Below are 21,757 nucleotides of genomic sequence, written 5' to 3' on the forward strand. Positions count from 1 at the left end.
GTGTTGAACTACTTGAATGTCTATGCTCTAGCTCTTTACTTACCCTTTAAGATTGACTTTTATCTTATTTAATTGGTATAATATATAAATCCAAGATGAGAAATCGCATCTAGAAAAGATTATTAAATGCTAGAACAATGATTACTCAACTTTTAAAATGTAATTGCTAGACTGGTAACTTTCACCATTGCAAAATTTTTCCTGGTATACTTTCAAACCAATATAATGTGTATCTCTGCACAGAAATTCCTAAAGAAACAGAAATTATTTTGGGCTACTGAAATTTCAAATTATACTTAGAGCAAGACATTTTGTCTTTAATGATTGTCTTTAAGATTTATTAAACATTGTCTTTAAGATTTATTAAAGTCTTAGTTGACATTTCAACATAAATTCTTAGTTGATATTTCAACAAGCAGCCAACCTTGAAGATGTGTAAACTATTGGGCAAAATAATAGCTAACATTCGTTGATCAGTAAATATGTGCTAGGAACTCATCTAAAGGCTTTTCATATAGTAACTCATGTAAAGACATAAGCAAACAAAAGACTCACAGGAAAGATTGCTCAATGTCTTGTTTCTTACCATCATCAAAAGTGTCGACCAGTTGACTGGGATTGATTTCCGCTCCGCCAATCAGAATGTTGTCTAGTGCCCACTGAGCACGCTCTACCCCGGAGACCACAAGTCCATTGCTGATCACAAAAGGCTGCCACCAGCGAAGTCGAGTTGTGTTGGTGAGGGCATCCTCGGGGAGAAGGATGTAGTCGTGTCTGACAGAAATGTATTTCTGATAATCCATCTCATGGAGCAAAGTCCAAGTAATTCCTGTAAAGCAAATACACCAACAAAGTAACATATCTGGAAAAAACACCACAAACCACCAGTATACTGCAGTTACTGTAAATTTCCCAAAGAAATCTTCAGCCAGATAATGAGAACTGATTTCACTGACTTTAATGTAAGTGTTCCCCACTTACACACATTGTTTCAAAATGAGGCTGATGATATAAGGGGAAGGGTATTTAGAAATACTTGGCCACAAATAGAAACACTTAAGTAAAAATTATATACTTTCTGCTTCTAAAATTTTGTTCTCGATTCCTATATGCATTATTTCTCATAAATAATGAGAAACACCCATGTTCTGCATATTTCTGGACAAGAACTCCTAGTATTTTTAAATATAGCTATTATAATTCTATGCAATTTGTGATTTGTTGGATGAATATGAAGCTTCTGTCATCAGCTGATAAGAGAGTAGGTGGAATGTTTACATTACTTAAGAAAACACTTTTTGAATACCCTAAAATACTTTAGGGTCATCTATTTATCTGCCAGTTATTAAGAATGATACCCATCTGCCAAAGCTGATTTTCTAAAGACCTCATGGTACTACTGGCCTGGTTTCAGCTACTTCAAAATAATGAAACAGAATCTTGTTAAAATCGTGTGTCACAGACTCAGGAATCGACTCTCTTTTTTACAACTAATGACGTTTTCTTGTAGCTCTTCTATAGCATTTATTACATGCTTGTTCACACAAAAGCTTTTTAAAACATTTTAAAATGTTTTTTTTAAATTAATTAATTAATTTATTTATTTTTGGCTGTGTTGGGTCTTCGTTTCTGTGCGAGGGCTTTCTCTAGTTGCGGCAAGCGGGGGCCACTCTTCATCGCGGTGCGCGGGCCTCTCACTATCGCGGCCTCTCTTGTTGTGGAGCACAAGCTCCAGACGCGCGGGCTCAGTAATTGTGGCTCACGGGCCCAGCTGCTCCGTGGCATGTGGGATCCTCCCAGACCAGGGCTCGAATCCTTGTCCCCTGCATTGGCAGGCAGATTCTCAACCACTGCGCCACCAGGGAAGCCCCTAAAATGTTTTTAAAATTATCTTTTACTTGGAAGGCCAGGCAAAAATTTATCTCTTAATTGTATCATTTATAATCAAGCTTCAGCTAAGCATAGTGATTATTTTCTTTATTCATAAAGTTTGGAGTTTATTTTTTTTAATGTGATTTCTCTCTTGTCCCTTTTTTGGGTAGATTTTGTATAACACAGAAGTCACACATATATAAAACGTGTAATGCAACTAAGGTCTGTAGCTTTCTCTTTGTGGCTTTCACTATTTGCACTGCCAGGTCAGCAAAGCTTTGCAGGGACTTTGCTGAGGGGCACTGGATGGAATGTGGCAATCTGCTCCATGGCGTGGCTTTCACCCCCAAAACGTGCCTCCATCAGTAGAGTAGTCTAACAGCACGCCTTCCTTCCGGCAGATGGGTCGATGGCAGGAGGTCATGTTATTCTCACTACCGATGCGCCCCCAGTATTGCAGGAATCTGAATGCAAGCACATATTATCTGTCAGAACAGTTAATTAGAACAAATCGTCTACTCAAGTCCTGGATAACAGCTTCTTCCACACATGCATTCTGGTTTGTGGGCCAATTTGCTAAGTTGTGACAAAAATAACAAAAATTTGACTTACTTTGCCCCTCTGAGATCTAAATCTTGGGTAATAGCTTGTCTCACTGTGGATCCCCCGAAATAGAGTGCAGTGTCCTCTGCAAGAATCCCACACTCAGTACAAGTACTTCCACCTTCCAAGGACATCCATAAATCAGGCTTGATTTCTTCACTGTCAAAGCGTTCCTTCAGGAAAGTCTGGAAAAAATTAAGTGGCATGTGTTTAAAAATAACAATTTTAAAGAATAATTATGGAATAGTTAAGACAATACAGAATTACATCTTGGACTTGAAAAAAATTAGAGCTGATTTCAAATGCTTTTCCAAAAGATATTAAAAGAAACCCAACAGGACACATCCACAGTATTCTTTTCCATCATATATTGAAGATCATTTAAACTGGTTAAATAATGTTTAATAATTGGAATTTAAAATCTAGAATCTTAAAATAAAACAATTGTAAAGTTGAGTATAGTAATACTCCTACTGGTAAAACGTTACTTAAGCATGTACTCTCAAAATATACTTATTTATTTATGTATTATATAAAAATACTTTTGTACTGTATTATGATTCTATGAAACATGAACAAGAATTGAAAATTTAAAGGAGTAAGACAAAATAAAACAGGTGTTTTAGCACTTTTCCCCCCAATATTCCCTGATTGATTGTCTCGCTCTCTCTGGGAGTACGTGCCCCCCACCAAATGGAGACTGATTTAGGAATCCAGAACCCTTAAACCTAATACATACTTTTAAAGTTTCCATACAAAGGATTTATTTACTGGGGGCCCCAAAGAATGTGGTTATAAATTATTAGTCTCACTCTTAAGTTGGTTCTTGATGCACGGTCCGCAATGTGAGTACATGCTTCCTTCAGGGGCTTTAACATTACCTTCAGAGTGTGAGTCAAGTAGCAGTTTGGCCCAGAGTATCCCGGGTCACAGATGCACTGTTCCTTTAAGCAGTCCCCATGGCCTCTGCAGTTGTCCAAGCATTCAGGGCCCAGGTAGAAATTGTCAATTGCCCACTGCGTATCTGAGTGCTTCTGATAGAACCTAAACCTTACTGGACTATTGGCAACACAAAAGCAAAGGAGTGAAGAACAAAAGTTAACTTTACTCAGGTCCATTTTCCTACGCGTATATTCAGTAGTCAAGAGAAAAAACATTTAAATCATTCTGACAAGATGAAATGGGTTAATAAAAGATGTTTTCAGAGTACCACTATCTTTCTAGAAATGGAAGTTTAAAGCCAATTCAATTTACATTTTAAAATACGTGAGTAAACTTGTTAAAAAAAAACCCCACCAAAACCACAGTGGAATCTCTATTTCAAGCAAAAGGAACATTTAAAAATGCAAATCCGTAACTATCATAAATCAGGTGGCTTATGAACTGGAGTCCTGTGGCTGCGAAACAATTTCGATTCATTAATCGTATTCCTGAAATTGTACAGAAGGTGAATCAATCCTTTGATAGAGCCTTGTCAGCATACACACGGCCCTCAGGTGGTTGGGAAACAGCAACTTCTGAATTCCCCAAAGATAATGAATATTCCCAGAGTAACTGTGCTAATTAGAAAACAATTTTGAAAGGGTTATATATTAAAGGAAAATTTCCCTGAGATTTCAATTTCATCATTGCACTTCTCTGTCTTCTGGGGAAAATACAAGCCTCATAATTAACCTTATATTAAAATACGCCACCCTATTTTGGTGGAAAGAGTTCACAGTGCATGAGGGAACATTCTGGGACAATGTGAATGCTCTGTATCTTGTTTCATGTGGTGGTTACACGGGTTATACAATGGGAAGAACTCACTGTGAGGAACAATTAAAATGTGTTCATTTTACTGAATGTAAATTATACCTCATTATAAAAAAGAGAGTGAAGACAGGAGGGGGAAACGAGGAAATGAGGTTGTGGTGGCTCCCCAGCATACATCTCAGCCCAGATGAGTCATATGAGATAATCGCTGTAATATAATGCCCCTCACTGTTGACGGAGCCAGGAACGGGCATTCTTGAACTAATTTGTACCAACGGGATGCAAGGAGGCACTTGCTCCAGCTCTGTTAGAAAGAAAAGCGACTCTCTCTCTGTCTCTCTCCCATTGGACACAGGTAAGGATGCACTGTGCTCCAGCTTTCTGGAAGTCATCTATGTTCACGAGGGGAACCAGCCTGAAGACTGAGTGTGACATCCATGTGCGGACAGTGGAGCGAAGAGTAAGAGTAAGAGAGTAAGAAATAACAATGGCCTTGAAGACACTGTTGAGCTTGTCAATCAACCAATCCTAGAGTCCACTTATCTTTGGGTTTTTTTCGTTATAGATACAGTAGGTTTCATCTTCAATTGAGCCAAATTTAATTTTAATTTGAATGGAGTTTTCTGTTACCTGCAGCTGAAAGTATCCTGATTGTTTTCTAGCATGTTAATTGACTAAGCCCTTTAGATTTGTAGCAGAAAACTGTGAGTGGTCATGTAATAAATGATCTCTAAGGGACTTTTTTTTTTTTTTTTTTTGCCATGTGTAAGCACCTTATTCAAAGACTCTATATGTTCTGGTCATATATCCTAAGTCGTTTCACAAGAAGGTTCTTCATTTAGCCAGAAACTGTGATTCATATGGTGGAAGTATACCTGTCATCTTCTTTAATGTATTTTTCCCCTAATTTTATAGTTGAAGGGAAATTTTTAAAAAATATATATTTATTTATTTATTTGGCTGCACCAGGTCTTAGTTGCAGCATGTGGCATCTTTGGAAATTTTTTGTAATTGCCTAAATTAACTTATCCACATACTTTTCAAAAAACAGTTTAATCATCTTGGCTCACTACTGCTCCAGGCTAATTGCTTTCCACTGCAGGTGCAGAACATAATGCTTTGGTAAGAAAAAAATGAAACCTACCTACAAACTACATTTGTACAAATAGCATGAAGAGTTAGGATTTGTACAAATAGCATGATGAGTTACGTTTTGTTCTTGGCTCTGTCTATCATGGATTGACAAGGCAGTAATGTGGAAAGCGTATGATGTACAGTGGACCACAATTTACAAGGTCCATAAGGTAGCATACATGTTTTCAACTGGATCCAAGGCCATCACTATTGCTCTGTCCCCATTTTCAGACACTGAGGTATGGAAAATGGAAGGGCCTGTCAAGGCCTATCTTGACAAGTCTGAGGATTACAATTTGAGGTCTCCTTAAATTAGCTCATCATGGAGGTCACCAGTTAGAGAACCTTTAGAGTTAGGGAGGAAGAGAGCATTTTATACACAATTACACAATACTTTCAGGCTGACCACAGTGTCCCTAAACCTACTTCTAGTGCTTAGAACTAGGCTTTATTTTAATTTTCTACTTACTTTCCGACTAAACTTTCAGGAAGTGGGTAGGTGATCCTTTTCCACCCTTTAGTTGGAAAGAATACAGATGGTTGAGAAACACTTCCAGAGCATTTTGGGTCTGCAGGTAAGCACTGAGGGACCAGATAATTCCAGCTCACACCAAAGTCAGTAGAGTACTGCACGTGAATTTGATTCTGGGTGACTTTTTCCGATACTTTACATCCAACAGAGATCTAACAAACGGAAATACAAGATTATTAAGGTATTAAAACCATATTACATGTTTCTGCTCTAAAGACTTGGTAGCAAGAAAGTTGCTGATCACTTGACAGACAACCACATCTGTCCTGTATTTTCAGGTTCATTATTTGCTCTGCTGATAGACGGCGGAGTTGACATGGTTGCCCAAGGTGACAAATTATAGAAAGTGCCACATATATTGTGCAGGGAGTTTGGAGAGAAGCTGAAATCTGTGCTTCTGCCATGGCTAGCTGATTGCCTTGGTAGGCCTGGGTCTACTCTTACAAATTGTTGTTTGTTGTGCTAATGGTCCGGCACTTCTGTTTGGCAGAATGCTCGACCAAGAAGGATTACTAACAGCTTTACCAAGTTTACTGTTTTGTTATACAATTTATGACTCTCAATAAATCACTTTCAACTACAAGTAAGATGCAATGAAGTAATTACAGAAGGTACTTTCAACCCTAACCCCATAATGCAACTGCTAATACAGTGGGATTGAGGTAGACAGAATAAATTGATTGAAATAAAATCTTGGCCAAAATTGCTGTTGGCATTAATGCTAATCATGCCTTTGTTTTCTATAATTTTTTTTCTCCAGAAACACTGAAATGCTTTTGTAAAGAACGTAGGTATAAAAAAAAAAGTAGGTATAACCGCAATAGCTTTAATCTTCTCTTAAAGGAAAAAAATTGCCTAAATCATATAATGATTTAAACTCAGGGAACTGAAATCAGTATCCTACATTTTATTTAGCAATATTTTACTCTATCAGTATTTAATCCCAGACAGAAACACATTTACTCTTATGTAAGTTTCATCTTGAAATAGTTCAAAAATAAAATACTTTTAATCATTAAGTTATATACAGTTGGGATGTATTGATATATTATCTTAATATTAAATTTCATTTTTCAAAGTATGTATCAAGTCAGTAAAATATTGTATGATCGTTGTCTCCACAATTTTTTTCATTTTTATATTGCTGGTGTATGGCTATTTATGTAATTGAGGTCACCACATTTTCACCTTGAATTGCATGATCCAGCCTTCAGTGGGGGTCAGGTCATGGGTCACTGCATACACTTCTCTTCCATCGTGACTACCACAAATCATGACACCATCAGGGGAGTCACAGAATCTTTCTACTGTACAATCATCATGGAATAGCCAGTGCTCATTTACTTAAAAAAAGAAAAACAAAAATTTTATGACAGATTTATGACAAAAATACTTCGAAACAAATTTTCACTTTAGGCAAGATCTAGAATTATTTTAAGTAGAAATCTCTCTTATTACATACCACCCATAGACACAACACCAATGTAAGCACATCGTTTTAGGAACATGGATACTGAGAGATTGAGATATATCAAGTATCCAATACTAGCGAAGTCTACATTTAGAAAGAAAGAGTGTATTGTATGTGTTACAGATGAAAAGCAAAGGAAAATGTATACCCATTTCTTTTTCTGACAGGTGTTTAACTTTTTAGGCAGAATCTAAAGAAGGAGGAAGATTTTTATTAACATGATAGCCAAGTGAGTTAGCTATTTCTACTCAAATTTTGGTAGTATCTTCTGGGCAATTAAAAAAATTGTAATAGTAAAACTCATAGAACCAGAGAGTAGAATAGTGGAAGGGGAAATGTGGACTTGTCAGTCAAAGGGCACAAAGTTTCAGTAATGCAAGGCGAATAAGTTCAGGAGATCTACTGTACAACATGGGGCCTATAGTTAACAATTCTGCATTTCATACTTAAAAATTTGCTACGAGAGATCTTAATGTTAAGTGCTCTTACCATAACAGAAAAATCAATATTAAAAAAGAGGGGGGGCAGGAGGAAACTTTTGGAGGTGATTGATAAATTATGGCCTTTATTGTGGTGACGGTTTCATGGGTGAACACTTATCTCCAAACTCATCAAATTGTATGCATTAAATATCTAAAGCTTTTTGTACATCAATTACACCTCAATAAAGTGATTTTTTTAAAAAAGCTTCTAGAAGTCTAAGGAAAATTTAAGCAGCAAGGTTATGATCTGATCAGTGCAGAATAATCCTATTGTCCCTCTCTCTCACACACACACACACACACACACACACGTGTGTGCGCGTGTGCACACATTTGTGTCCGTCACAGTTCCCTTTCCCTTTCAGAAGAGGTGTTTTAACATAATGATTTTATCCCAGAAAGGTTAGAAATTAAACATATCTGTAAATTTCATCTAATTCATGATACACTTTGATTTCATAGGTCCAACGTTTCTCTGGCAGTTTCCTGGTTAGCTCCAGCATTCACAGTGAAGATGAATGGGTGCAACTGGAGGCTTGGGTTACTGTGCAAATCACAGAGTTAGCTGGCCTCAGAAGAGTCAGAGAAGAGACCAAACAATTTAATTGGAATTGAGCCTTTACTAGTGTTGTGTCTTTTTGATTTTGTCTGAGCATAACATATGTCTGTAGAACAAGCAGTTTATCTCCAGGACTCAAATGGCTACCACAATGCCATTATCTGTTAAGTTTTCATTCCATGGGATTTGGAGCTACATTTAGTCCTACAGTACAGATACAGGACTCAAGAATCAAAAGGCACAGAAATTTGAATTCCAATAAGAATACCCTGAGTTTATTCTGGGGTACATATTTTATTTTATGCTAGAACTCTGCAATCCTGATGAAAAAGGGCTTACGTTAATCAGCTAACACCAATCTCTTCCACAATATCATAAACTACTTACATAAGTAGATATTACACTTTCTAGGAGCACTGTCTTTGCAAGACAAGCAGGAGCTTAATTGTACATCACAAATTAGTCTAAAGTAAAAATCACTATTTTAGGTACTTGAAAAATACCTATTTGCTTTTATTCGTACAGAAGTTGTACTTCAATTATTGTCTGATCATAAACTCACTTATGTAAACCATTACATAGGGAAAAATAAATGAGTACTTTAGCAAAGTTCTGAATCAGATCTATGTAAGTCTTCTCAATAACCTTGAAAGAGTAAGACCACGTGGTAGTGGTGAAGAACATTTTAAGCTTTTTCTATTTAAAAGGGTGATTTTTATTAAATATCTGCAGTTATACCACTGTGCCATGTGAAATACTAATAAATGAATTAATAAGAATAATTAATCTAAATATTCAATGTTAAAATGATAAAAATTATAACAGAATACTATACAGCTATTAAAATTATATTTTCAAAGATACTTAAGGACAAGAGGAAATGGTAAGGATTTAATTCTAAATGAAAAAAGCAGGCTATAAATATGTATAATTTAAGATTATAATTTTGTTAAAAATATGATTATATAGAGGCATAGAAAAAAAAGACTCTAAGAAAAATATCAAAATATTGATGATGGCTATCCTCTGGGTGATTTTCATTTTCATCTTCATGATTTTCTGTATTTTCTTAATTTCACACTTTGAACATGTGTTGCTTTTAAAATAAAACACTAATAATTAATAATTAAGTATTTTAAGTTATTAAAATTCCTCACATTTCAACTGTCTTCAGCATAGATTTCATTCCTCCAGAAGGTTCTTATCAGTCTTATTATTGTAAAATACAACCAGATTGTCCTTTCTATGCAAGAGGCTAGTGCAGAGTTGGATATGGCACAGTCCCACTGTCTGATGAATCTATAATGGTACAGTATATCTATTCGATAGCACTTGCAGTGTTGATACGATATGTGTAATTAAACATCACTACTTCACCTGAAGATACCACGTTTTATGTAGTATAACCCAGTATGTGGCATGACAAAGCCATATCCTTAATATATGACACCACTTAAAAAAAGGTGACCAGAATAGTGTCGCGAAATGAAAAGAAGTCGTTAAAAATAAGAACAGCATGGAGAGATCCTTGACAGTTCACTGGGACACTGTGATACTCCTATCAGGAATGAAGAATAACAAGCATGACCTTGGACACTTCTGAAAACATGAAATACCACCACAAACGCGTCTGACATGCAGCAAAACAAAACACTTGTCCTTGGAGAATAAAACAAATGTCCAGAAAATGTTGGCTTTCTAAGCAAAATAAAAAACAAGAAACGTAGAAATGAAAATTTTTAAAAAGAAAATTACCCTGTTAATAAAATTATTGAATGCTATTTATTAAAACAAACTTGCTGGCTTGACCGAAAGAAAAGATTTAGTTACAATGTAAACCAGGAAGGTTGAGAGAAGCAAAAGGGTGACACCCTTTTCACTATTTCTGTACCACTTGAGAATCTGTAAAAGGTTCCACATTCCACTTTTTGGAAAAGACCCAAATGGATTTTCATTTAGCATCAGTGAAAAATTCACCTGCAGTTTTGTCCTCCATAAACATGTCGAAAGCAATTCTTCCCACAGGGCCAGCGTCCGAGGGTGAACGCTCGTGCTGGGGCACTGGGGCGCTGCTGAAGGTGTCCAGCATGACGGTCCTCTGGTCGGCAGACCCTGAGATGAGGACGTTGTCAATGGCCCAGTCGTTCTGGTCCAGGCCGTCGTGTCTCGGCTGCCACCAGCGGAAACGAGTAGCAATCTCTTTAGCATCAGAGGGGAGAAGGATGTTCACGAATCTGAAGAAAATGATGGTTGGGGTGGGGGGGAAAGTCTTGTCAAATGTCTCATGCAAGGAAGGGATGTGCAACCAGAGATAAGATATTCCATGTCACATGGAAGATGAAGAGAGGATGTTAGCTAAAATAGTTTTTTAAAACCACGATAAACTGTCTTAATTTTACAAAGTCTCACAAATCACTAAGTTGGGGAAACAGAATGTGAACAAATTCAAGCATCCTGGAACTACCCCCTTGCTCTAACTGTCCCTGGGCAGGCCTGAGAGGGACCCTACAGTTTTCTGCTTGCCTAGAGACCCTCCAGATCGGTAAGCATAGGGTATATGCACTTTGGTAGACATAAACCAATGCTGACTTTTTTTTCTGCCACTCAGGGGTTGGTTTCATCTGTTTCCTTCCCCTGCCACCTTGATTTTATTCCACTCCCATATGTACCAGAAATTTGCTTGGAATTTGTACACTAGATTGTGGCAGGACATTTGGGTTCTCAGCCTGAGAGTACCAGGATGTATGTAATGACTTCATCACTTGCCTGGTTTGACATCGACTTTATGCTTTATTGAAAACATTATACTTAGAAATGCTGAGTGAGAACGATGGGCTAACAAGCCGAGCAGGCTGCCCCTGACTCAGTCACCAAAGACAGACATGGAAACACATGGCTCCAGCCTCCAACATGAATCTTAACCAGCTACAAATAAGGTCGGAAACACCCCTTAATCACAATGATGCATTTAAACCCCAGGAAGATATCAAACCCCTTCGAAATGATATTCACAACTCACAAAGTCTGTTGGGGAAAATAATTTCCTGAGGTTTACTCTCCCATAAAGTCTCATCTTTTTATCCATGCTAATCTACCTCCCTTTACATTCCAGGGCTGCCTCTTCGTGTTAGCACTGCAGTTCATCCTGGGAAGACCCCTTAAGCTGAGGGCTTCAATATGACCCCTGGGTTTTCGTCTTTCACATGGAAGAGGTTTTGTTATTTTAGTTTTGCCTACATACTATCTCCTTGTTGATTTTATGTTCCCTTCTTCTTCTCTCTTTGATGTCTTCCTTGAAGTATAATGACCAGAAGAGTAGGAAGTATTCCAGATGAGGAGCAATCAAAATCCATTCAAGGCTAGGATGTTATCAGTTGGATTTCCAGTACTTGGATTTTAAATACTTTTTAAAAAATATTTATTTATTTATTTTATTTATTTGGCTGCTCTGGGTCTTAGTCACGGCATGCAGGATCTTTAGTTGCGGCATGTGGACTCTTTTTTTTGACACCAATTGTACTTGAACATTTGTTATTTATTTATTTATTTATTTATTTATTTATTTATTTATTTTTGGCTGTGTTGGGCCTTTGTTTCTGTGCGAGGGCTTTCTCTAGTTGCGGCAAGCGGGGGCCACTCTTCATCGCGGTGCGCGGGCCTCTCACTATCGCGGCCTCTCTTGTTGCGGAGCACAGGCTCCAGACGCGCAGGCTCAGTAGTTGTGGCTCACGGGCCTAGTTGCTCCGCCGCATGTGGGATCTTCCCAGACCAGGGCTCGAACCCGTGTCCCCTGCATTAGCAGGCAGATTCTCAACCACTGCGCCACTGGGGAAGCCCTGGCATGTGGACTCTTAGTTATGGCATGTGGGATCTAGTTCCCTGACCAGGGATCGAACCTGGGTCCCCTGTACTGGGAGTGCAGAGTCTTAGCCACTGGACCACCAGCAAAGTCCCTTAAATACTTTTTTTGATTATGTCCCTCATTTTGTGCACCTTTTGGGCCATGATAACTCAATGGATCTTGGTCTTAGGGAAGGGAAGTGTAGATTGTGAATCCCAGACCCTCACCTGTGTAGTAACTGGCAGTTTGGAGACCGTGAGTCTTTAGGTAAATAATCTTTTCCAAAGTTCATTTCCTCATGCATCTCAGTTTTGAAGCTCACCTGTGCCCCTCCCTTCCCTCTTTTTTTGTATGCTCACCTTGTAAGATCTTTCTATAATTTTTCTCCTTTGAATTGGCATGTTCAATTAACATTTTTAAAAGTATTAAATAACATCAGAAATCTATCCATTCCTGGAGGGACACACAATCACACTTCTTTACCCAGAGCAACAATCTTTTATCTTCATTTCTCTTTCCTGATAAATCCTTGACCACATTTTAAAAACCTTTGGAGTGGAAATTTATCCAAGGCTGCTGAAAAGTGTAAATAAATCATGACCACTGTTCCTACCTTGGTGAATTTGTCTCTCCTTCAGAGAACTAAAGTGGATTAGACAGTTATGCTTTTACCCTACAGAAACATAACTTCCTTCTCCCTGTATATTATGCTGTTAAAGTGTTCAGGAACTCATATGTGAGAGTCATTATAACTTTCTCCATAAACAGTTTACTTGCCTTGCCTACTATCTCCTACTAATAGGTGAGTACATTTTTTTGCACTATTACACTGTGTACTGCTTAGTTTCTATCTGGAATCCTTTATTGGTGTCCAACTTTAATGCAAGTGCAGTATTTAAAACTTTTGCTTATGGCAGAGACTGCTGGCATTTCCTCAATTGTCATATTCCCCATTCTTCCTTCATATTAGCAGCCTATCTTTTTAGAGAGGCGAATAATCACCCAGAATAAAGACACCATGTCCAGACTGCCTTGCATCTGGGTGTGTCTCTGTGACTAAGTTCTGGCTATTAGAATGTGAAAGGAAGTGTGGACAACTGTTAGGAAGTGTCCTTAAAGAGAAGACAGCACACTGCTCTTGCCCCATCCTCCTGCCTGCAGGCTGGAATGTGGGTCCTCTCAGACCATGAGATGCAGGTCAAGCATTGAGTGTGGCAGAAGTACCAGGTAGAAGGAACCTGGGTCTCTGGTCCTGGTGGAGCCGCTGTAGCAGCTCTGGGTTACTTCCTTCTGGGTCTAACTTACATAAAAGAGGAAAAAACACCTTTTAAGTTATTTTAGGTTTTCTGTAATTCACAGCTGAACATATTCTTGACTGATACGTTGAATTTAAATTATCATTTACAAGATTCTTGATTGTTTTTATTTTACATAATTTTTAGCTTGTACCTGGTTTGCCATGCACTGAGGGATTATCTATGTTTCTCCTTTTATTTATTCTGTTTCTTGACTGGGCTGCAATCACTCTTCCCCTCCCCTCCTTTCTCCTACCCTCCCCTCCTTTCTCCTACCCTCCCCTCTGCTCTGCTCTCCTCCAACCTTCTCTCCTTCTCTCTTTCTCTCCTATATCACCTTCCTCTTCCCTATTCTCCTCCTCCTACTTTAATAAATATGCTCTTTTCCTTTTTAACAACCTTTGGACTTTTCTAATCAGCCACAATTGTTTTTTGCCCTTCAAGAGTATATTCTTAAAAATGACCCATACATTGTGTTTCTTCAGGGTTTTTCAATAAGGAATTTAAAAACAGACTCTAGGCTTCTTAAGGATATTTACATTTTGTGTTTACTTTCTAGCCCCCAATTCTCTAAAATGGAGTGAACACTATATAAACAAACAAATAAATTAGTTTTCTGTTTCCACTTTCCCAAAATGCTGTTGAAATTAATTATCATATATTCATTAATTTATATGAGCTTTTACAGTGGGTCTATTCATTACTGGCATTGTGATTGTGTATTTTATCTTATTTGCGGATTCACAAACTAGCTTTTTTTGTAATAAAAACCCCAAACCAGCTGCTTATCTAGCTCAGAAACCTTGTCTTCGTGTTGGTCTCAGAGGCATCCTCTACTGGTGAGTGTGGTCCAGGTCCCCTGTGGTCCCTGTGATGGATTGCTGGCAGGCCTTACCAAGCATCTTTGCTCAACACACTAGTTATAAGAGATAAAATAGAATACAAACCCAGGTTTACTGTACTGGTCATAGAAGATTTCCATTAGCAGGTTCCAGGTAATGCCTCCATTGACAGAATATTCCAAGAGAACACCTTGGTTACGGTTGTTTGGTGTGATCAGGCATCCATACATGAAGTAAAACTGGATAAACTCAGAATTAGTGAGGTTTAGATCCACTGTGACCAACAGCCGACTGCAACCCTAAGGAAAAGAAGCGGAATGCAACAACACGGTGATACGGAACCGTCATTACACGTTCTAGGTATTCTCTGGCTTCCATCCTTTCTTTCGCAATACAAGCCACACAGTATTGCAGTACTGATTTTCTTATCTCTCCTATTATACTAACTCCTAGTATGGCCTTTAGCACACAGTAGGTACACAGCAAATATATGCTGAACTTTGAAATGTCAGTATTAGAATTTACTTACAAAGGGCAATGTATTCTAAAGAGATTCTCTTCTATTTTCTTCTAAGCAATAGGAGAGCTGAAATTAAAGTAACTATTCTGTATTTTTATTAAATTATTTCTAGCTATTTATAGGTATCTTTTAGATTTTTAAAAAGGCATCGGCTATTAACAAAATAGTACACTGAGATGACTATTTTAATATGAAATTTAAAACTGATGTCCAAAAATGTAATACAACTTAATTATAATTAGCGATATTAGTTGTAAGCTTTTTAAACTTTTATAGTTGATTTTAATGTTTTCTGTATTAATTCATTAACATAGTCATTTCTTAGTTGAACCTATGAAGAAAACTAGGCCTCTTAGAGTTTCATCTAAGCTAGGAGGAGTACTGTGAACACTGCATTCTTAATCACTGTTGATGATTATAAAAATCCAACATAATGTATGTCCTCTTGCTACTCTTGGGCTAAAATACTAGTATACTTCATTGGCGCAAACGTAAACTCTAAGGTAGGACGTGGTAGGGCAGTAAAGAACTGAGAGTGAATTTGTAATTTTTAAAAATTAAATTGCCTGTAAAGGGTATTTAATTATAGTATTGGAGAAATTCTACTTTTAAACAAGTCATCTTGGGCAGCAATGCATAATGACTATAAAATTTCTCAAAGCAATTTTCTAACATTGCTGCTATCATTCACAAAATAATCTGCTATAAATACACATGTCTAGTAATTACTAACAATTACTCTTTCTTGGATAATTTACATAAGGGATTAATTATTGTTAATAAATTCTGGAAACTGAAGCTCATTTTCCAGATTTTTGGCTCCCTAAATCCCAACTCTGTTGCAAGCTCAGGAATTTTCAATTAGAGCATCATTCAGGTGGAAGACCCTCACACATTGTGCAAGCTCTCTATCCCAGGGTGGAAATTCATTTAAGTCCTTTTTAAATGTGTACTTAAATATGCCTGTGCTGACACTACCCTGCATAATTAAATTGTCGCAACTGATTTGTGATAGGAAAGTGTTGAAAATAATTAGCATTTTCTGATTTGTAGAAAGTTGTGAGTTCACATCAGGGTTGTGCATTTAGAGTGTCTAACTCTGCATCTTGATTTGCCAATTAAACTTCAAAAGAGACTCGATTTTTTGGGGGGGGGGGAACTCAGAGGATGCAGAAATGAATAAACAGCAGCCAAACACTAACCCCACTGAAATGGAGAGCCATTCCCGAAGCCACAGCTCCACACACAGTACTTAATTTCCCTCCATTCACAGTCAGCCAGTTCTGGTTGGATGGGGCCCGATTGAAGTTGTCTTTGAGTTGGGTTGGAAGGGAGGTCTGGGGCTCATCACAGTACAGGCCACCCCACTGCTCGTCACAGCTGGGAGTGGAGAAAGAGAAAAGAAAAGTCAACATCAAACAAAGCCCCTGCAAGTGTTCTCTCAAATTAGCAAAGCCAACTCCTTTTCCTAGTCCAAGATGATGAAAGGTTAGTTATCTTCACAGAGCTTGCTGGAATTCACCTGCTCCCCTTAACAGTGCTTTAGGTTAGAAATAAGCTGTGAATTAACTGCCTCTAGGCTTTCCTAAAGTAGTGACTTGGGCTTACAGGTGGAGAGAGAAGCAATTTGAAAGAATTTACTAAAGCCCTGTCCCTGCATGACACAGCTCTGGATGGCTGATAAGTAATTGCAGCTACCAAAGTAAACTGGTTGGTCCTAATAATTTATGAAACTGGTCTTTTAAATAGAGGCTTTGAGCCAATCAGGAATCCAAGAGGCCATGTTCCAAACAGCAGAGGGTACTTTGGATAGCATCTGCCATCTTTGACCACAGAAGTGAATTCCCTGTTCAGTGTTGGAGGAAATATGAATATAGGACTGGGAGGCTCCGGGATCTCAGAGGTCATGCTGGATATGGGCTAGAATCATTAATCAAAGGAAAGACTCCCCAGGTGTACAGGGATTAGTGGGGAAGGAACTGAATTCTCTATCAGCATTTTCATTCATAGTACCCCATCGAACAGCAGAGTCTTTGAAAATAAAGCACAGAGCCCCGTAGTACACAACACACAAACACACACACACACACACACACACACTATCTCTCTCTCTCTCTCTTTATTTAGATCCTTCCAAAGATACTAAGGCTCTCTGAGTAAAATTGTAGGTCTCTCCATCAAATACACCTGGCAAATTGATCAGGCATTTATACACTTCCTTATGCAAATACCACAGGAATACCATTCAAACCACATAAGGCATATCACTACATACATTCAGACCTAAGTGAGAAAAATACTTATGATGTATTATTTTCAGTCAGAACATACAGAATTCCTGAACTTCTTCTAATGTCTTTTTCAAGGCTCAGGTGTACCACAGAAACATAGAAGAAAATAAAACAAGTCAATTATAACTCAGCCTTCTCCCTACAAGATAGCTATTGTTCAGTTCCTAATCTCTAAGCAAGAACAAAGATAGCCATAAACTCCATAGTTAGCTCAAGGTCAGATTTCAGGAAAAATGTATCAATATAAGCTAAGGCAGCTTGGAAGTGATTAAAAAACCAGTTTCAGAAAAATCTCCTGGCCGGAATGTGAGTCAGGAACTTTCTGTAAAAGGAAGAAAAAAACCTACTTACACACAGTTTCCTTGGATGCACCTTCCATGGCCACTGCACATATCTGTGCATTCATCCCCGATATAGACATTATCTATTGCCCACGTCTGCTGCTTGTCAAAAGGAGCTGGTTGATGCCAACGGAAACGAGTGGCTTGGGACCTTTGAAGAAAAAGAGAATTACAATGAAGGATGTGGTGGACAAGAGAACGTGTTCTGGTACGCTAGAACAAGCGCATGGAGGAGTGTTACACAAATGCACGTACATCCTCACTTGTGTTCCGAAAAATGTATTCATTATGGCCAATTCTTTGCCAAACTTTGATTAAGAAAACCAAACCAAACTGAACTGCAATAGCTTGAGAACATACTGGATTGGCCGAAAAGTTCATTCTTTTTTTCGGTAAGATGGCTCTAGTACCGCTTAGTTGTCTTTAACTTCATTTGAAACAATTTTGTTAGATTGTACTGTGACAGCTGTCGTATCAGCATGGCAGAAGGTAGTGGAACAAAATGGTGAATACGTTGTTCAATAAAGTTCTTGGTGAAAATAAAAAAATGTGTCTTATTTTTACTTAAAAGCTGAAGGGAATTTTTGGCCAACCCAATATTTTAGGCCAATGAGCTTTCTGAGCCTTGTAAAAACAGACTGAAACAGATACTAAAACTAATGCTAAAATCAGTAGCCTCATGGGACCAGTGAGCCCTGAATTTTGTGTGGAGATCATTGTGGAGGGACAACAGGGCTGCTGCCAAGTTGTATTTGCATTTTAGGAAAAGATGTTTGTCCTTGAGCAGCCATAACCCCTCTGCATTTGTCGGGGAGAGGATTTCAACTCCTACGTGCTCCCTAAGGCCAGACCCTTTTGTGCAGGAGGCACACTGGTCAGCATTTACGAGGACTTCTCACAACGAGAGCCTTAGGAAGACTGGGGGTGTGTATCAGAAGGATCAGTGAAACCCTAGATAAGATAATTGGACAGAGAAGAGAGAGGATAGTAAGACCAGACTTATTTTATATTGATTTAAATGCAATGTAAATAAAACCCAAACAGAGCTTCTCCCATTCTGGAGAATATATATTTGCTCATTTGCACAGCTTGGGGGAGAGTCTTGTTCATAAGGACAAATAAACTTATGTGCTTAGGGACACTAGATGGCAGTAAAATCCAAACAATGCCTGAGGCTCAAGTGAGCTTGAACATTCAAAGACCTTGGAGGAAATAATTAGCCAAAGCAACTCTTGTTTTATGGATTTATATACTTTTCTCATTAAGAGATATGCTAACCACTTGACTGAAAGATACCTGTTTTAGGCAGGACCAAAGACCAAATACCAGCAAGGATTTAAAATTTTCCAATTGAACACATTTATATTAAGTTTAGAAAATAGAAAAGAAACAACAGAACTCAAATCTTCACTCTGAAAATAAATCATTCAGTTTGATATTTGTTTACTGAGCATCTATGCACTCATTTCTCCATAACCTGTCTTGCTCGCCAGCTCCCATCTGTTCGTCTCAGCAGAGAAACGTCTACCTAATACCCTCCTGTCACTTCCTATTGCATTTAACTTCAATCCCAAGCTCCTCCTTGGCCCACAAGGCTCGGCCAGAGCTGAGCCCTCTCCTCCAGTCCCTCAGCCTCACTTCTGGAGCCCTGCTCCTCCTCTCAGCTCCTGAAGCTCCTCAAACTCTTTCCTGCCTTCTGCTGGCATGTTTTTCCTTTCTGCCTGGTTAACCTCTGTGTGTCCTTCAGGTCTCAGAGGAAATGTGAGGTCCTCATAGAGAAATATTCTTTCAGATCCCTTTAAAAACTACATTTCTTCCATAGCAAATGGTTCTTTTCCTTTCATAGTATTTATCACATCTGTAGTCATATATTTATTGGCATATGTATTTCTTTTTTTTTTTTTTTTTTTTATTTTTTTTTTTTTTTTTTTTTTTTATGGTTGTGTTGGGTCTTCGTTTCTGTGTGAGGGCTTTCTCTCGTTGTGGCAAGCGGGGGCCACTCTTCATCACGGTGCGCGGGCCTCTCACTGTCGCGGCCTCTCTTGTTGCAGAGCACAGGCTCCAGACGCGCAGGCTCAGTAGTTGTGGCTCACGGGCCTAGTTGCTCCGCGGCATGTGGGATCTTCCCAGACCAGGGCTCGAACCCGTGTCCCCTGCATTGGCAGGCAGACTCTCAACCACTGCGCCACCAGGGAAGCCCGGCATATGTATTTCTTAAATGTCTGTCTCTTCCTCAGAAAAGTTGTAAGGGAGCAGGGTTAATCTCTTTCTGTTTAATATTATACACTCAGTGTACGGCACCTAGCCCTTAGTAGGTGCTCTAAGGTGCAGGGAGCTGGTATTCTCAGAGTAAGTAATATGAAGATGCCCCCGCTGTGGTTGTGTAACTCAGTGCTCTGCTCACCAGTTAATTTTTAATGACTAAGTTTATTAATAGCTATGCCTGTTACATGCAGCAACATCTCATAAATAACATAGTGGAATATCATATTTTCCATAGCACATCATTACTTGGATTTTAATAACAAGTCAACACTTACATATTTATTCTGTCTTTTAGACTATATGTTTCTGAAGGGCAGGAAATATCTCTGTATTCCTTCAAGGAATATTGTTTTATATCTTCAGTGTGCATAGATAGTGGGCAAGTAATAAGATTTCCTTGTTCCCCTAATATTTTATATATGCTCCATTACCTTTAAAAGTTTTTTAAATTGAAGTATAGTTGATATACAATGTTTCACGTGTACAGCAAACTGATTCAGTTTATATACATATATTCAGTTTTATATATATATATTGGGTTGGCCAAAAAATTCGTTTGGGCTTTTCTGTAACATCTTACAGAAAAACCCAAACGAACTTTTTGGCCAACCCAATATATGTTCTTTTTCATATTCTTTTCCATTATAGTTTATTATAAGATATTGACTATAGTTTCCTGTGCTATACAGTAGGTACTTTTTAAAATCTATTTTATATATAGTAGTGTGTATCTGTTACTCCCAAATTCCTAATTTATCTCTCCCCCATCCCTTTCCCTTTGATAACCATACATTTGTTTTCTATGTCTGTGAGTTTATTTCTGTTTTGTAAATAAGTTCATTTATATCATTTTTTAAGATTCCACATATAAGTGATACCATATGATATTTGTCTTTCCCTTTCTGACATATTTCACTTAGTATGATAATCTTCTGGTCCATCCATGTTGCTGCAAATGGCATTATTTCATTCTTCTTTATGGCTGAGTAATATTCCATTGTATATATATATATCGCACATCTTCTTCATCTATTCATCTGTCGATGAGCATTTAGGTTGCTTCCATGCCTTGGCTATTTTAATAGTGCTGCTATGAACATTAATTAGGGTGCACGTATCTTTTTGAATTAGAGTTTTAGTCTTTTCCAGATATAGGCCCAGGAATGGGATTGCTGGATCACATGGTAGCTCTGTTTTTAGTTTTTTAAGGAAACTCCATACTGTTCTCCATAGTGGCTGCACCAATTTATATTCCCACTGACAGTGTAGGAGGGTTCCCTTTTCTCCACATCCTCTCCAGCATTTATTATTTGTAGACTTTTTGAAGATGGCCATTCTGACAAATCCATCACCTTTTATTAATGCTCTTATCACCTTTTAATAAAAGTGCCTATTTATGCATAGTTTCTGCTGTTGGATTATTCTCCTTACTTACCATTTTACTGTTGGTGACTCCTATAGATGGGGCTTCATAAACCTTTACTGAAAGAATGTTTAATTGGCAGCAATAAAGGTGGCCAGAAAGAATCAAATAGGAGACATCTTGAGAGTGGTCGGGCAGGGGCTGGGGGTCAGTGGTGGAGGGGGCAGTGATTTGATGACTGTTAAAGGCGGGGGAGATCTTCCCAGCAGTTGGGAGATGGCAGAGCTGCCTAGCATGTGGTGGCCCTGCCCACCAGAAAGACAAGATCCAGCCTCATCCACCAGAACACAGACACCAGTCCCTTCCACCAGGAAGCCTACACAAGCCACTGAATCAGCCTCACCCACTCGGGGCAGACACCAAAAACAACGGGAACTACGAAACTGCAGGCTGTGAAAATGAGACCCCAAACACAGTAAGTTAAACAAAATAAGAAGACAGCGAAATGTGCAGCAGATGAAGGAGCAAGGTAAAAACCCACCAGACCAAATAAAATGAAGAGGAAATAGGCAGTCCACCGGAAAAAGAATT

General features: G+C 38.3%; 1 protein-coding gene across 3 annotated transcripts in view; it reads right to left on the reverse strand.

Annotated features, from left to right (window-relative positions):
- Nucleotides 1-21,757, reverse strand: part of RELN (reelin) — a 531,612-nt gene that overhangs the window by 21,464 nt on the left and 488,391 nt on the right. For all 3 annotated transcript variants that reach the window (XM_036863169.1, XM_036863168.1, XM_036863166.1), the window contains exons 47-56: nucleotides 17,549-17,689; nucleotides 16,109-16,286; nucleotides 14,492-14,685; nucleotides 10,386-10,642; nucleotides 7,085-7,239; nucleotides 5,834-6,048; nucleotides 3,357-3,534; nucleotides 2,485-2,660; nucleotides 2,230-2,336; nucleotides 587-829 (exon numbers count right to left, since the gene is read on the reverse strand). In XM_036863169.1, coding sequence (XP_036719064.1) covers nucleotides 587-829; nucleotides 2,230-2,336; nucleotides 2,485-2,660; nucleotides 3,357-3,534; nucleotides 5,834-6,048; nucleotides 7,085-7,239; nucleotides 10,386-10,642; nucleotides 14,492-14,685; nucleotides 16,109-16,286; nucleotides 17,549-17,689 — 1,844 coding nt within the window. The remainder of the gene's footprint in view (nucleotides 1-586; nucleotides 830-2,229; nucleotides 2,337-2,484; nucleotides 2,661-3,356; nucleotides 3,535-5,833; nucleotides 6,049-7,084; nucleotides 7,240-10,385; nucleotides 10,643-14,491; nucleotides 14,686-16,108; nucleotides 16,287-17,548; nucleotides 17,690-21,757) is intronic.

Source organism: Balaenoptera musculus, chromosome 9 (genome assembly GCF_009873245.2).
Source record: "Balaenoptera musculus isolate JJ_BM4_2016_0621 chromosome 9, mBalMus1.pri.v3, whole genome shotgun sequence".
NCBI lineage: Eukaryota > Metazoa > Chordata > Mammalia > Artiodactyla > Balaenopteridae > Balaenoptera > Balaenoptera musculus.